This window comes from Apaloderma vittatum, unplaced genomic scaffold (genome assembly GCF_000703405.1).
Source record: "Apaloderma vittatum isolate BGI_N311 unplaced genomic scaffold, ASM70340v1 scaffold1350, whole genome shotgun sequence".
Taxonomy (NCBI): Eukaryota; Metazoa; Chordata; class Aves; order Trogoniformes; family Trogonidae; genus Apaloderma; species Apaloderma vittatum.
The window spans coordinates 35,623-50,828 of record NW_009693765.1 but is presented as its reverse complement, the minus strand read 5'-3'; the positions used below and the strand labels follow the sequence as shown (position 1 = coordinate 50,828).

The 15,206-nt window shown below is 40.5% G+C and overlaps 1 protein-coding gene across 1 annotated transcript; it reads left to right on the top strand.

Moving 5' to 3' along the window:
- Nucleotides 1–6,396: 6,396 nt before the first annotated feature.
- On the top strand, nt 6,397–12,535 carry LOC104270294 (tumor necrosis factor receptor superfamily member 6-like; the record flags this gene model as incomplete). The annotated part of the gene is made up of 8 exons (XM_009864614.1): nt 6,397–6,562; nt 7,140–7,274; nt 9,207–9,318; nt 9,819–9,883; nt 10,549–10,635; nt 10,741–10,814; nt 11,294–11,318; nt 12,120–12,535. Coding segments are annotated over 8 exons (1,080 nt in total), but the record flags the coding sequence as incomplete, so codon positions are not given.
- Nucleotides 12,536–15,206: the final 2,671 nt, after the last annotated feature.

Here is a 15,206-nt window from a genome sequence, read left to right as displayed (position 1 = left end):
GGGGGTACCGGCTCTGCCCACGTTCTGGCAGAGCTGCCCCAAGCACAGGCAGCCCTGAGGTGGGACACTGGGGACCAGGCAGGTGGCAGTCAGCCCTGCTGCCCAGCAGAGCCACCACCTGCCTTGAAGCATGGATGGGATAGCCATCTCTTGTCCAACCCCCATTCTCACCTGTTTCACAGATAACTCGACGGAGTTTAAGATCTCTTCAGGGCGTGGTTACATCGCTAGCGAATGTAGTTTGCTTGGGGTTTGGCAGGTTAAAAATCATGTGTTAAGGTAAAAACTACTCAATTTCCGATCTGATTTACTATATAACAGGTAATAAACTATTTAAAGTGATTCAGAGGGTTATGCCCATGCCTCTGCACAAAGCAGCAGAGCATAGTTAAATACAAAGAAAGATTTTCTATCTGCTGGCAGAAGTTGTATTATCTGTTTCTGCTAAAGGAGCAGCAAACAGCTGGCAGAAGTGTCAGTCTAGCTCAGTATCTTGGAACTATTCAGAATGTAAATCAAGATTAAAAAATACTTTGTCTTACCACACTGCTCCCAGATATCCCAGATAATAAATACAATTTCTATTCTTATTTCCACTTATTTCCAAATTTTCAGTACCCCTCAGAAAGACTGCAGAACTCCCACATACTTGCTATTTTTAACAAATTGTTTGGTTTTGGTTTATTAGCATGTTGTTCCCCTACTTATTAATCAGTAAACTTGGACAACATTTGACATACTATTTTGATTAAACCAGAACATCAAAGCAGTGTTGAATGAGGCCTCAATTCTGCAAGGAACTCTATGTTGCAGTGTCAGGGATAGTCATGCAAAATAGCAATGGCCTACGTAGTTTGAAAACATCTAACTTTACCCTGTAAAACAAGCCACAAAACCACATACCACTCAGAGACACACTCTAAAGGAATAGGCCATCTTAAGGGAGGGAAGTGTTACCTAAATATTTTGTAATTATCTGATACGACTATGGAGCAGGCAGTTTTCTGTAACCCCAGAAGACCTATGTTTGAAAACAGGACTCCTACATTACCACGCTGGTCCTTCTTTCTCATTTTTCAGACGACTAATGTGGACGTTTAATTGTAGTTATATAAACAGCCGTAAAGTAATGGGATGACCCAAGAGTCAAGCGAGAAGTATAAGAGCCTCAATTTTGGAAATATTTTTCTGCTCACATTTCCACAGTTAACTGCGTTTATCTTTGCGGCAACTCACTGAACAAAGAGAAAGTGCCAACAAGAAAACTGTTTTGTGTTACAAAAGGAAGACGGGCAAGAGTTGATAAATTTCTGTGCTGTCCACAGCATCATCATCCTTAGCTACATCATCAAAGTGAGGTGGAGCTATTAATATTGCTCCATCTCTCCCAGATTGTACAGTATTTGTAAGGTGCTCACTAGCACAGTACTCCTAAAACCCAACATCTAAAAAAAAACCACAGTAAAATGACCAACTGTACAACCCCCGCTCCTCTATATATTGCCATAATTGGCATATGAGTCAGCTGGGATGTGAAATAATAATGGATTGAATTTGGACAGCCACTATTTTAAGACAATGGACAGTAACCGAGGCTTCTTACTCTCAGAGGCACTGAACACATGCATCTCACTTGAAATTTAAGCAGCTCAGGTCGCTTCTCATTGTGGGAAAATACTATTTCCCATTGCTGGGCTTCAGAAAATCAAACTGAATTACTTTTCTCATAGAATATTTTAGAATACAAAATAGTGTTTTTAGTGGTTATTTTGATGCTAACTATCAATTTCTGCCTTGGTAGGGGGAAAAGAAATAAGAGATGGGAGAAAAATAATACGGACATACTGGAAGCAGAAATTACTTATCAGAGTAAAAGAACTGGAGTAGAAAATTCTCTTAACATACAGCATGAAATTACTCTGAAAACACTATCCTGACAGGGTTAATGCAAGGGAGATTAATTATGTGGAAGACTGTATTAAAATGGAACTAACTCTAGCAACCATTTCTCAAAAGCACCAGAAGCAAGTCAAAACTCTGAAAACGAGTTAAAGTTTTTTCTCAGCTCCCACTAGGCAAAAAAGCAAGAAAAATCCCTTCCCCCCCTTTTTTAAAACTTAGAAAGCCCCTGATGAGCTCATGCATATTGCCCCATGTAACAGATGTTGAGTGGAAAAAAAGGCCACCAAGTTCTAAAGGCATCATCAGCCTTCTCACCTGTAGGCATCTGTGGATTACAAATGGGAGAAGTGGTTTGCTAAAAATAAAATGTGTTATAAAGATAACAGGAGAAAGCTGAGATTTCCCCCCCCCCCTCAGGGTTGGAAGTCATAAACCTTTAAAAGTCCTGTATGCAAATAACATGTTCATACGCTTCCAAAGCTGAAATTACACCCCTGCAAGATAGATCTGGAGAAACTTTTCAGTTGGAAGAAGTTGACCTGTAACGAAGAACACTCTGATACAGGGAGAACTGGAGGCCTGAGAATACCAAAATGACACAAATTTTGAAAGGAAGTAAAATTCTAGTCACTCTGCCCTGGGAACACAGATGAAAACAGATTTTATAAGTCTCCTTGGTGAAAACTTTTTTGGAGGACTCTGTAGGAGTGAGGAGAGGGAGGAGAAAGAGAGCGCTCTTAAATGCCTGGGCAATGCAAAAAGAGAGAAACCAAAAAAGCTGGGCTTGTGATAATTTTTATGGATTCTGCTAAGGTTAGACATCTGTGATTGATTGTTTTTATTCCTGTTGACTGCTTAGTTCAGTCTAAGTCTTCAGTTTAGATATGTTTATATGTTAAGATGAGAAATGTAGAAGAGAGCCTCTGTGAGTCATTTTAGGCTGAAAATGTACAGCTGCTGTTTGAATGTGCACATCATAAAAAGCACCTATCACCCCTGCCTGTGTAAAAGCCCCTAAAGTGCTTCCTTTCCACTATTAGCACTTGCTGCTCAGTGACAAGGAAAGCAGTATGCACAGGAAGATGTCTAGATGACTATTGACTTTTTTTTTTCCCTCTGAGACACACCAAAATTTTTATATAGCAAATGGATTGCTTTTAAGAGGGTGCAAATCCAGGAGGAGGAAGAAAGTTTGAAAAAATGAGGGTGTTGCTTTGAAAAATCTCCACAGTTTTCTCGTTATTCCTTGTAGGGGAAGGCAGTGTAAGATGTCCCTGCGAGCAGAACCAATGAAGGTGTTTGCTGCTACTTTAAAGTCACATTCTGAGAAGTGATCCCCACTTCTTGTAAGAGTACCAGGAAGTTCATCTCCACAAGCAACAGTGGAGTGCTTCCATCAAGAAGTGCTTTGTTTCTCTCCCCCCTGGCTGTATCAGCATAGCTCGTTTGTGTAAAGGCATAGGCAAGAAGCAGAGGGGTTTGTCTGCGTGAGGGAATGCTGCATCTGTGCACACACAGTGATCGCAGGTGTTCAGTAAGTGCACTCAAAAAAAGTCAGCAAAGTTTTACTGATATTAGTAATTTAGAAAGATGTTTCCTTCTTTCATTGTATTCCATTTTCCGCATGACTCTCTAGACGTTTTCTTTCTTTGTGGGAGCTCGGTGCTTCGCCAGTACATTCAGTTTCTCTGCTGTGCCCAGGTAATATTTGTGGGTGCGCAAGGGCCGTGGTAATCTTCACTTTCCCTCTTCTCCTCACTGTTGTCCACTGCTCCCCCCCTCAAAAAAATGGCTTGACTTCTCTGGTCTAAAAGGGGGAGAATTTGGGTGCCGAAAGCAGGATGCAGGGTATCCCTGTGGGTGCAGATCTTCGCCAGATGTGGCTGTGAGAGCAGGCGAGGAGGAGGGAGCTGGGTTCTTGCAGCGGGGCAAGGGCTGCTGAGCCGGGGCAGGTTTGTTGGAGTGACGCCTCTGGCTGAGTCAGAGTTCCTTCATCAGTGCAGGAAGGTGAAGGACTCATTTCCCCACCACCTTCCTCATGCATTTGGGTTTGCCTGCCAGGCACCCCCAGCTGTGCCGACTGCTTTCAGGGCTGGAAACCTTCTGGGACTTTACTGAGGCAGCCAAAGATCCACCAGGAACAGAGGAGCAATGGAGTGCAGGGCTTCATCCTGCTTCAGGGAAAGCCAAACCAGACTGGACACACGTCCCTGACTACTTTTTAGTCATTATTTTTTAATTGGACTTCCTGTCCCAGTTTTCAATAAGACAGTTCTCCTGGGCAAAAGGAAAACAAATCATGCTAATTTTGCACATACATTTGACAGCTTCTCTTAAGGCTTTACACTGACCTTTTAACATCGTTACACCCGGATTTGGAGAAGAGCGCCCTCAAAGTTTTGGCAAAGGAATAGAGTCAGAGTGCTGAACAGGGGAAGTGACAGTCTGAGCATCCATACCCACAGTTTCTCAAGTGCTAAATTGTCTTTTTAGCAGCTGAAACATCTCTTCTGGGTGCAACGAGAGGCCTTCTTAATTTCACTCTAGTAACTAGTATAACATAAATTTTAAAACAGATGGCTACTAAGGAAAGAAAATGCTTTCCACCTTCCCACCTATGAATAGACTAGAGGATCAAAAGAAGTGGCTACTTGTAGAAGTCAGCAGAAAGTGGTCATGTTGATTACTTGAACTAATTAGCCACAGGTAACACTTCCTTCACTTGAGAGCCCAGTTTGAAATCCAAACCCGTTTTTTGGTAAGTTAATATTTAAGATAATTAAAGAGTTTTCCACATCTAACTGAAGTTATGGTCAGCATCCAAGCAATTTCACACAAAATCATGAAGACTGAATTAACCAGCCATTAAATATCCTCTCTGGCAGAAAAAAACCCAAACGTATAGCAATAAAAATAACTAGTTCTCAAATTATTTGAAAAATCTTTAAATGTGTGGTGTTAGCATTAACAGATACATTCAAATTGGTATTGAACTCCAGTTCAAAAGTGTTCAAGATAAATGACCATTCAGAATTAACCTCTTTCAAATATCTAAGACAAAATTAAAAATAAATTCTTCTAGTCAAGGTGTTTTGCATGCCGATTTAAAATGTGAATCAATCTGTAACTGGTAGGACTTTCAGTCCATGCAATGTGCTGCTAGTATGAGGATTTGGCAGTTTCTTTGTGTTGCACCTCATTCCCCACTAATCTCCTTTCCAAAAAGGTACCCTGCTGCCCCTTCTCATTCACAACTTGGCCTGTTCTTTTGCCAAGGACAACAGCATTGCTCCATTTCTTCCCAGGTGTAATTTTTTCCCCCTTCCTGATTATCCTTCACAGTGTATATTAAAGTCTTTTGTAAAATACAAAACAATTTATTTTTTTTAATTAAAGAGAAACAAGAACAGTCAATGTAGATTTCAGCTTACATGTTAAGACCTCCAACTCTTCAAGACAAGGACTGTTTAATTTTTTTCTATTACAGCTCCACACAGATAGTAACACACAAATAAAATAAATCATGAAAATATTCAAATCCTTCCAAACTATCAGCAGAAACTGGATTAAGTAAAGGTAGGCTGTCCTGCATAATAATGTTTCTAGGAGGGCATCTAGTTTTCCAGCCAACAAGCGTTGCATAGCTCCATTGTATAGATATCTCATATTCGGTGTATGCAAAGTATATACAAAATCCCCCAAAAAACATTGCTTAGAGGAAGGCAAACTAAAGCAGATATTTCCTTCTTGTTTTCCTGCCTTACTCCTAAAACAGAAAAAAACCCATGGTTTGGCCTCTGGTCCACAGTGCTTTCTTATATCATAAAAAGTGGCAGGACAGTGATAGCTAGCTTCTGCTGGCTAATAACAGAAAAAAAAACACAAAACCCAAGCACTATGCACTTAACAGTGCATTCCAAGAAATGGATCAGGGTGTAAATTCATTTGAAAGGGGTGGGATACATAGGCATCATCTACTAAGGAGAAAACGTAAGAACAAGATTATTTTAGAAAACAGGTATATGAATTTTTTTTTTCCTCTTTAAAGATGCATTAACACCATTCAGTTTGCAAGCAACAGAAGAGTGGCAAGAAATTAAGAAAAGCATCACTTGAATTAAGGAAGTTTGGACGATTATTATTCCTGGTTTAGAAAGGACAGATTTAGTTAAGTTATCTAAGGCAGAGAAACCTCTTCATGAAAATAATGATTTGCATTATAATTAGGCATATGAGGTCATTTGTTACAACTCAGTTGTAAGGGCCTGTTCTCAAGCAATAATGTTAAAATAATCAGTACCTGTAGTTGTAGAGTTGATGAAATTAAAACTAGTATTATCCAGTAATCTGAAGTAATGAACAACTTTAATAAGGTGGTAAATATCAATATATTTAGCAATAAAGTAATGATAATGATGTAACTTTGTGCTAGTAGTAAAACACACCTACAGTCCTCAAGAGATTTTTTTATAACTTGCTGTTCTTCTCTCCTAGGTGGTTGTCTTAATTACTGAAACACAGTGCAAAAATTATACTGAAGCTCTAATACACATAGCACACAATAAATTAATTACAAGGAGGATTATTGCTAAAAGGGAAATTAAGTGTAACCCGGATGAATACAGTTCAGGTGCTCAGTGTTGCAAGAAATGTGAACGTGGTGAGTATTGTAAGAAGACAGTGTTGAAAAGTCATTGAGAGTGGAAACCACAACTTGCATACTCCCTTTTTGCTAGGACAGCTAAGCACCATGCTGTGGTTTCCTGGATGCAGTGCTTCATTCTAGCTGTATCCTTCTCTGTTGCAGGGCATCAGACACTAAGAATATTTCTTGAGCTCAGTGTACCAATAACTTTTCACTAGAGATAGTAGTTCTCACAGTAGTTCTCATTCAGAAGCCAAGAATTGCACACACAGAAAGAGGTTAAAGAAGTGTAAGTGCAGGTTTGTGCCTACTACACTTCATATATTCATGGGGTTTCCACTTTTCTATGTACAGTTTTGTTTGGTGTGTCTTCTTTCAGTCCTAAATTGGAGGAAGAAGGGGGACAATCAGATTTTACATATACTGTGTTCCTGAAGAGCATATATATATATAAAAAGAAGATAGATTCTGTCCATATTTACAAATCAAGAAGTATTAGAGATTAAAAACAAAGCCTGACATAGATCTGAGAGTTGATGGCTTCTGTCCAAAGGTATTTCAAATCTTAATTCTTGTTTTCCTGTCTCTACAGGTTTTGTTAAAACCACTGACTGCCCAACAGATACTAGCAAACACTGTGTTTCATGTGAAAATGGAAAGGAGTACATAGATCACGTCAATGATGTGGATAAATGTTTGAGATGCTCTTCCTGTGACAGCATATTTGGTACGCCTATAGAAATAGCAACTCTAGCAATGACTTTTTTTGATACAGGATTTGACAGAAAAGTCTCCATGATTCCTGATTAGTGGGTAGCATGCAGAGTCAAATCTCATAAATTCCTTCATGTACTACCACTAAAACAAAGTCATAAGTTTATCCTCCAGTTCACTTTCATCGAGCACTAAGTAGGAAGAACAACAAGCTGTGCTGGTCCGTCATTTCTCCTTATGTCTGTGTTTGCTCAGCCAAAGCAGTCCTTGCAAAGCAGACCCTATATGAACAGGTTAGAGTCTAGTAAGAAAAGCTCTCTCTCTTCTTCACCTTCTATTTAAAATAAGAGGGATATTTAAAAGAAGCAGGGATGGGAGAATTCCCAATGGTTTCTTTAGTAGTTTTTCATGTAATTAATAATATTATTTAAAATTGGTGGAGCTGATAGATGTGTCTTTTATACATTCAAGATGCTGTGTGGGATATAGGGTCAAATCATGAGGCGTGCCCTACTGGGCCAGACCAGTAGTCCACCTACCCCAATATTCTGTGTTCAGCAGTGAAAGCAAGAGATGCTGTCTAGGTAAAACAAAATCAAATGTTTTTACCTTCTGTGTTCTGTTCCCTGCAAAGTAGATCAGCATCTGCAATTGTGGGAAGGGACATTAGAAGATCCACCCCTACCTAATTGTTCTAGTATCTATTTATGAGCCCTTTGTGCTTGAACCTGCTGGGGGACACCAGGTTCCAGAAATGCACTACCTATTGTATAAATATCCATCATAGATTATTTTTACCTACCAGTTCCACCAGGTGTCATGTAGTACTATTATATGTGGATTTAGGGAATGATAGTTCTGCATTCCTCATATCCAAAATCAAAGTTGGTGAGTGGAGAGACAGCTTTTAACTCCAATATGGTTGTACTCAGGTCACCTGCTAGAATATCAATCTTTAGTTCTTTTCCCTTCCTATAACACCTCCATGCGTATAGAATATTTTCCTCTCTTTACCTACTGTAATAAGCATTTTTTGGTGGGTAATGAAGTTGAGTACAGCAACAATTCAGTATTTTGTACAGTGCCACAAAAGAAACTATTAGTTAAACTGAAGGGGAGAAAAGAGTAATGGGATGACTAGTCACATTATTGCATGGACAATAATGTGGTTGAAGAGAAGCCAGCAGAAAACATTAGGCAAGAGAAAAATTACTACTAATGTTCCACGAGAAGCATTCTTAGGATCATTCATGTTTGGTATCTCCGTGAGTGGCTTCAGCATTAGAGGTTTCTCGTATTTTGGAAGCATGGCTTCCTGTTACAGCAGGGCACTGAATGTGATAACTCAAAAAATCCCTTCTATTTCTGTATGCCTATGAAAATAGCTTTCATAGTAGGCGGACACAGTAATTATTATTGTAGAAATAATTTTTCATAGGTGAAGGTATCTTCATCCTATACATCAAGAAGAGGAGAACATTAATTCACTTGTTTTGATACTCAAGAAGGGAATATATTAGCTAAAAACAGAGAATGGAATTCCTCACCACTGGAGGTCCTCAAGAAAAGATAAAACTTTTTGTCCTTCAGGGAGAGTAAAGAGACTGTCCTGAAACCAAGCACGGGGATGGGCTGTGCGACCTTCTGAGTTTCCTTCTGGCTTTACATTTCTGAATGGCAAAAAGCAGCTGACAACACTTGGCAGTGCCAAATCAGTCCTCTTCTAGCGAGTACTGTATGGTGTGATCAGTTTTCTGAGTTCTTGGCCAGCAGAGCTGTCTTTGCCACCTCCGTATTTCTGCTACTCCGGCAGCAGGGAGTGAGTTAAGTCTCACCAGTGCCAGCAGCAGTAGAGCTAAAAGTCTGAGGACAAGACTTTGTGAGCAGAGGCCTGCTTTTAAGGCCTAGTTTTTCAAACTAACACACTTTAAAAAAAATTTTTTAGGTTTGGAAGTTGCAAAGAACTGTACCCCAGAACAAAACACAGAATGCACCTGTGCAAAGAACCACTTTAGCAATTCTTCTGCGCCGTACACGCATTGCGATCGATGCACCCTGTAAGTTCACGCTTCATAGTTAAATGCGAAATTTTTAATATTGAATGTTGTCAGACTCTTTTCCAGCCAGTTTCAAGGCAGAGGCTAAGGTAATGTATAACGTGAGGGAAAACATACTAGCTTTCCTTTGCATTTAGTTTGTTGGGCTGACTTAGCTCAGTCAGCTTAACTTGGATCCGTGCAGGCTTGCCAAAGGCACACAGAAAAACTTATATACAGCCACTGATTCTGTATGTACTTTTCAAAAATGTAATCAAGTGTCCAAGCTTTTCTAGTATCTTTATGTGATCTGCTGTTACAGCTAGAAAATCATTTCCACACCTTTTTCCACTGCCATACCTTTCCTTACCGCTTCCATACCTATTAAATTCCAAGCTCAAATATCTAGATATATGAAATATTTAGCTTATAAAAAGTGTTAGAATATTTTGATTTGCACTCTTGACAGCATTTCTAAAGAGAGAAACAAATCTTGTATTTTTTGTTCATGTTTTGTGCAGATGTGAAAGTGGTATAACTGAAAAAGAATGTACTTCAACTTCAGACACTGTGTGTGGAGAGCAAGGTACTGTTTTAAAACCTGATATGGTTTAGAATCTGCTGCATTTTGAGAGGCTGTTGAAATTGTACTGTTCCGTATAATGACCCATACTGATTCCTGACAAATAAGGGCATCATACCTACTGGGCCCTGTAATGACCTGCAGTGCACAATTGCTCTTTTTCCTTCATCACTGTGCGGATGTAGAAGCTATTACTCTTTTTTTTTAGGGGTGACTTTAACAAAGAGGTAGCTTCTGCTATTAGGAGCCAACAGGAAGTCTCTTATAATCTGATGCAATCTTGTTCAAGATTTAGAGTGTTGCTGTACTGACTAGCTGAAAGGAGGTTGTAGCAAGGTGGACGTCGGGCTCTTTTCCAAAGTACCAAGCAATAGGACAAGAGGAAGCCACTTCAAGTTGTGCCAGGGGAGGTTTAGATTGGATATTAGGAAAAATTCTTCACCAAATGAGTTGTCGAGCACTGGAACAGGCTGCTCAGGGAAGTGGTTGAGTTGCCATCCCTGGAGGTATTTAAAAGACATGTGGATGTGGTGACAAGGTTTAGTGGTGGACAAGGCATTCCTAGGTTAACGATTGGACTGTGTAATCTTAAAGGTATTTTCCAACCTAAATGATTGTATGATTCTATGATTGCATTTCTTAATGTAATGTTTCCAATGTTCCAACAGGAAAAGGAGTGCTACCGTGGACCGCTGCTTTGATAACTGTGTTAGTGTTGGTAGTAGTAGCAGCACTAGCTGGAGTAATATTCTGGTGTAAGTGATTCCTTATTCAAATCATGCTTTGAATATGAAACTCAGCTGCTTACTCAGATGTAATTTTATATTCATATATACTCTGTCTTTTTTTTTTTGTTTCAGGCAAGAGAAAACAGAAGGGTCTTACTAGCAAGAGGATCCTAGGTGGAGCACTCCGCAAAACAGAGCCACCTTACGTAAGCATTATTGCTTAGATCACAAAAAATTGGGCTTCATGGAATGAACTTTGTTCCAGCTAAATTATGCTGGGACTCCCCAGCCATATGAATGCCTCTCTTCTATGACATTAATGAAGTAGATTTCATCAGGAGTATTCTGGGGAAAAGTAAGAGAAGCCTGTATTATTTCTTCAGAATTTGTTGACATGCCTCCTAAGATACACGACCAAGATTGAAACATCATGCATCATCAGGCCTCCACTGACACATGGTCCCTGTCCTCATACATACTTTTAGGCAATAGTAGTTGTGAGGTTATTCCTCAAGCTTACCTAAAACAAAGGAGGTCCGTCTGATCCAATTCTCTCGCTCATAAAACAGGGAAGAGAACTGTAAGAAAATTACAGAACTACCATGAAATGTGTTTATGCTCTTATACAAGGTTGGTGTTTTACAAAACTTGTTTCTACTCATTTCTTTCTTGCTTCTCTTTTCAGGAGAACGTACCTCTCATATACACAGGTAAGAGACAACTAATTTCTCAAAATTCAGCAGAAGAAAAAAAAAATACAGACGTGTAAATCCTATGCTTAAAAAAGGGTATTTTTGTGTAGACTCTGCCACTGCCTAGAGCTGTCACTCTAACACAACAGTAAATCCTTACCAAAGCAATGCTAGTACATATCATGCTTCTTAAGGCATTTAGTGTTTTTACAAAAGTTTTGCCTCGAGAGGAATTTCTGTTCTATAGGAAGTAATTACTAATTGACAACAGGTGAATTTCTGTTCTGCATGTGATACAGACACTAGGAGGCAGCAAGCTATGTTCCTAGTATCTACAGTAAGCAGTGGGATCACAAAAACACAAACCTACTGTATATTCAAGGGCAAATCCATAGCAGTAATACACAAGAGGAAGAGAACATAAGCTCTGAGGCTATATCACAACAAAAGACCTGTCCTGTTCCCAGGCCTTTCCCAACACTATTTTGAGCAAAAAGGCACATGAGGAATGACCAGACTTTAATGATAGAGAAGGACAGAATAGGTTACAGAGGGAGCTGAGATTTTATTTCAAGTGGTAGAAAACGATATGGATGCAACACTAAATATTTTAATTAGCTAGCATTTCATAGGAACATGTAAAAGCAGACCTACTATACATTGTAAAAAAAAAAAAAAAATCACATATAAGACATACTGAGACATGAATACCTGAAACTTAATCTGGTTTGGGCAGGAAAAGTATCGACTCTGAGTGCAGGGAATAAAAAACAGTAAGATACAAGTGTGAAGAGCATTAATTTCTCTTTATGCTTCTAGATGTTGACCTGAGCAGCCACATTCCTGGTATTGTGGAGGAGATGACACTCCCAGATGTCAAGACATTTGTTCGTAATCACAAAGTACCAGAACCTGTCATAGATCAAACTCTTCGGGACTATGTTAGTGATACATCTGAACAGAAGATTAAGCTGTTTCAAGTCTGGTATCAAAGACATGGGATGAAAGGAGCCTATGGAACCCTAATAAGCAGTCTGAGAGAGTTTAAAATGTGTACTGCGGCTGATAAAATTGAGCAAAAGCTGAAGGCAGCTGTTTCCAGCTCTCAGGAAGGGGGACAGTCTTATGATGATGACACTGAACAAAGCAAAATGTGCACTCAGGAAGGTAGAAATTCTTACAACAATAGTGCTGAGCTAAGTAAAACCTACTCTGTTAGTTTGGAAGAGACATAGCATGGAATAATTTGAAAATTATTTCTGACTGAATTAACGTTTTTGTAATAATATAAATAATACAGCTTTTAAATGCCAGTTTCATTGGCAGTTCTGATTCTTTCAAGGAGGTTATACTATGAACAAGAAAATATATTATTTTTGTAGTAATATCTTTCCTTTAACAAAGGTTTTAGCTTTTGTTTAGTTGTTAAGAACTGGAAGAAGTTTTATGGCTTATTTACTAAAAGGTACAATATAAGAGTCCGGCTATAGGATTCACTAGAGGAAGAAGGAAGTAGTAGTCATTATTTGAAGACAATGTTTAATCTAAATACCTAGGCCTGCATTACTGAATCAATCTAATGCTTGGCTTACTTTCAAATTGTGGGATGTTGCATTTTTCAGAGTGAGAACTCTGGTATCAAGAATCTATGAAGTATACCAGGAAGAATACTTCAGAAAAAAATATTAATTTTGACTATAGGTGTTGCTGTATAATTAAATTCTACTCTGTTGTAAACAGGTTTTCTTCCTTGTAAAAATGCACTTGTCTGTGCGTGTATAGAAGATTTTGTGTGTGTGTATTTATACGCATGTATATATGTGCAAGTTTTTCTCCCAGTGTTAAGTAAAAATTATTATTTCCCTTGTTCTCTGCAACAATTGTAAGCTTTTTCTGATGTTAAGCCCTTCAAAGAAGCAGGAGCTGAAGCAGCCACACAGAACCACGATTTTTGGAAGGCAGCCTGCAGGAGCTATGAATTCTCTACAAACAAGTGTGCAGCACTCGCTTTTCTAATGCAGAACTGACACAATGAAAACATCGTTGCTATTAAAAAAAGAAAGTCCACTTAGTGCATGACTTCTGCCTTTCCTTCTTAAGGTGCAACCTATAGGTGTCATTTTTAGGTTTTCTTTTACTCAAGTTAGTAAATCACAAAACAGAAGATTGCTCTCCTGAAAAAACACACCTTACCTTTCTTCCATCACTGAGCTCAGAGCAGTCTGTTAGATTTCTGTTAGATTGGATATTCGGAGGAAGTTCTTTACTGAACGAGTGGTGAGGCACTGGAACAGGCTGCCCAGGGAGGTGGTGGAATCACCAACCCTGGAGGTGTTTAAAAAAAAAGCAGATCTAGCACTTAAGGCTGTGGTGTAGTGGTTAGGTATGCTGGGATGAAGGTTGGACTAGATGATCTTCAGAGGTCCCTTCCAACCCCGAACATTCTGTGATTCTGTGATTCAGTCAGCTCCTAAATTCAAAGGACCAGTAGTGCTGGATGCTCTGCAGCAAGGCCTTTCCCACTCACACACCCATTTATGCAAAGCCTCACAAAATCTTGCAACAGAAGAGGAAATGTCAAGGGAAGGGCCTGATTTTTCATGCAGTAAGCAGGATGACTTTCTTTGGCTCTACCAATTCCCTAGAGAGAACCTCCAATCAGTATTAACCCTCAGCCAAAATATGAAGAGACCTGCCTGGGCTTGCTCCCACCCACCTGGGAGTGTGCTGGGGTGTGCTGGGGTGTGGGGTAGGGCCCTATTGTTTCCACCTGGCCTTGGGAGTGTGGAAAGGGCAGGGCAGGCCTGGCAGCAGGGTTCGAGGTGCTGGCAGGCAACACCAGGCACCCACAGCTTCTTGGGCTTGCTCCAAAAGGTCACGATGCTGGAAGAGAGGTGCCTAGGAGGGCAGCACGTGGCCCTTGAAAACAGCTGGAAAGCTGTGTATGGCATTAAGAGATGCCTAAAAGGAAAGGCAGGACTTAGATTAACTTCAAAAACTTTAAGCCTTACATAGACTTAGAATTGTAGAATCATAGAATGATTTGGGTTGGAAGAGACCTCAAAAATCCTTAGTTCCAACCCCCCTGCCATGGCAGGGACATCTCACACTAGATCAGGTTGCTCAATGCTCCATCCAGATGAGCACTCCCGGGGATGGGGCATCCACAACCTCCCTGGGCAACCTGTTCCACTGCCTCACCACCCTCAGGGTAAAGAACTTCCTCCTCACATCTAGTCTAAACCTATGCTCTTCCAGCTTCCACCCATTACCCCTCGTCGTATCACTACAGGCCCTTGTAAAAACTCCCTCCTCAGTCTTTTTCAGGCCCCCTTCAGATGCTGGAGGGCTGCTGTATGGTCTCCCCTGAGTCTCCTCTTTTCCAGTCTGAACAAGTCTAACTCTCTCAGCCTGTCCTCGTAGGAGAGGTGCTCCAGCCCTCTGACCATCTTGGTAGCCCTCCTCTGGACTCACTCCAACAGCTCCATGTCTTTCTTGTGTTGGGAGTTCCAGAGGTGGAAGCAGTACTCCAGGTGGGGTCTCACAAGGGCAGAGTAGAGGGGCAGAATCACCTCCCTCGACCTGCTGGTCACACATCTCTTGATACATCCCAGGATGCAGTTGGCTTTCTGGGCTGCAAACGCACACAGTTGGCTCATGTTGATCTTACCACCCACCTACATGCCCAAATCCTTCTCCCCAGGACTGCTCTCAATTCACTCACTGCCCAGCCTGTATCTCTGCTTGGGATTGCCTCAACCCAGGTGCAGGACCTTACACCTGGCCTTGCTAAACTTCATGAGGTTGGGCTGGGCCCCTCCCTCAAGCCTGTTGAGGTCCCTCTGGATGGCGTCCCTTCCCTCCAGCATGTCAGCCAAACCACACAACTTTGCGTTGTCGGCAAAC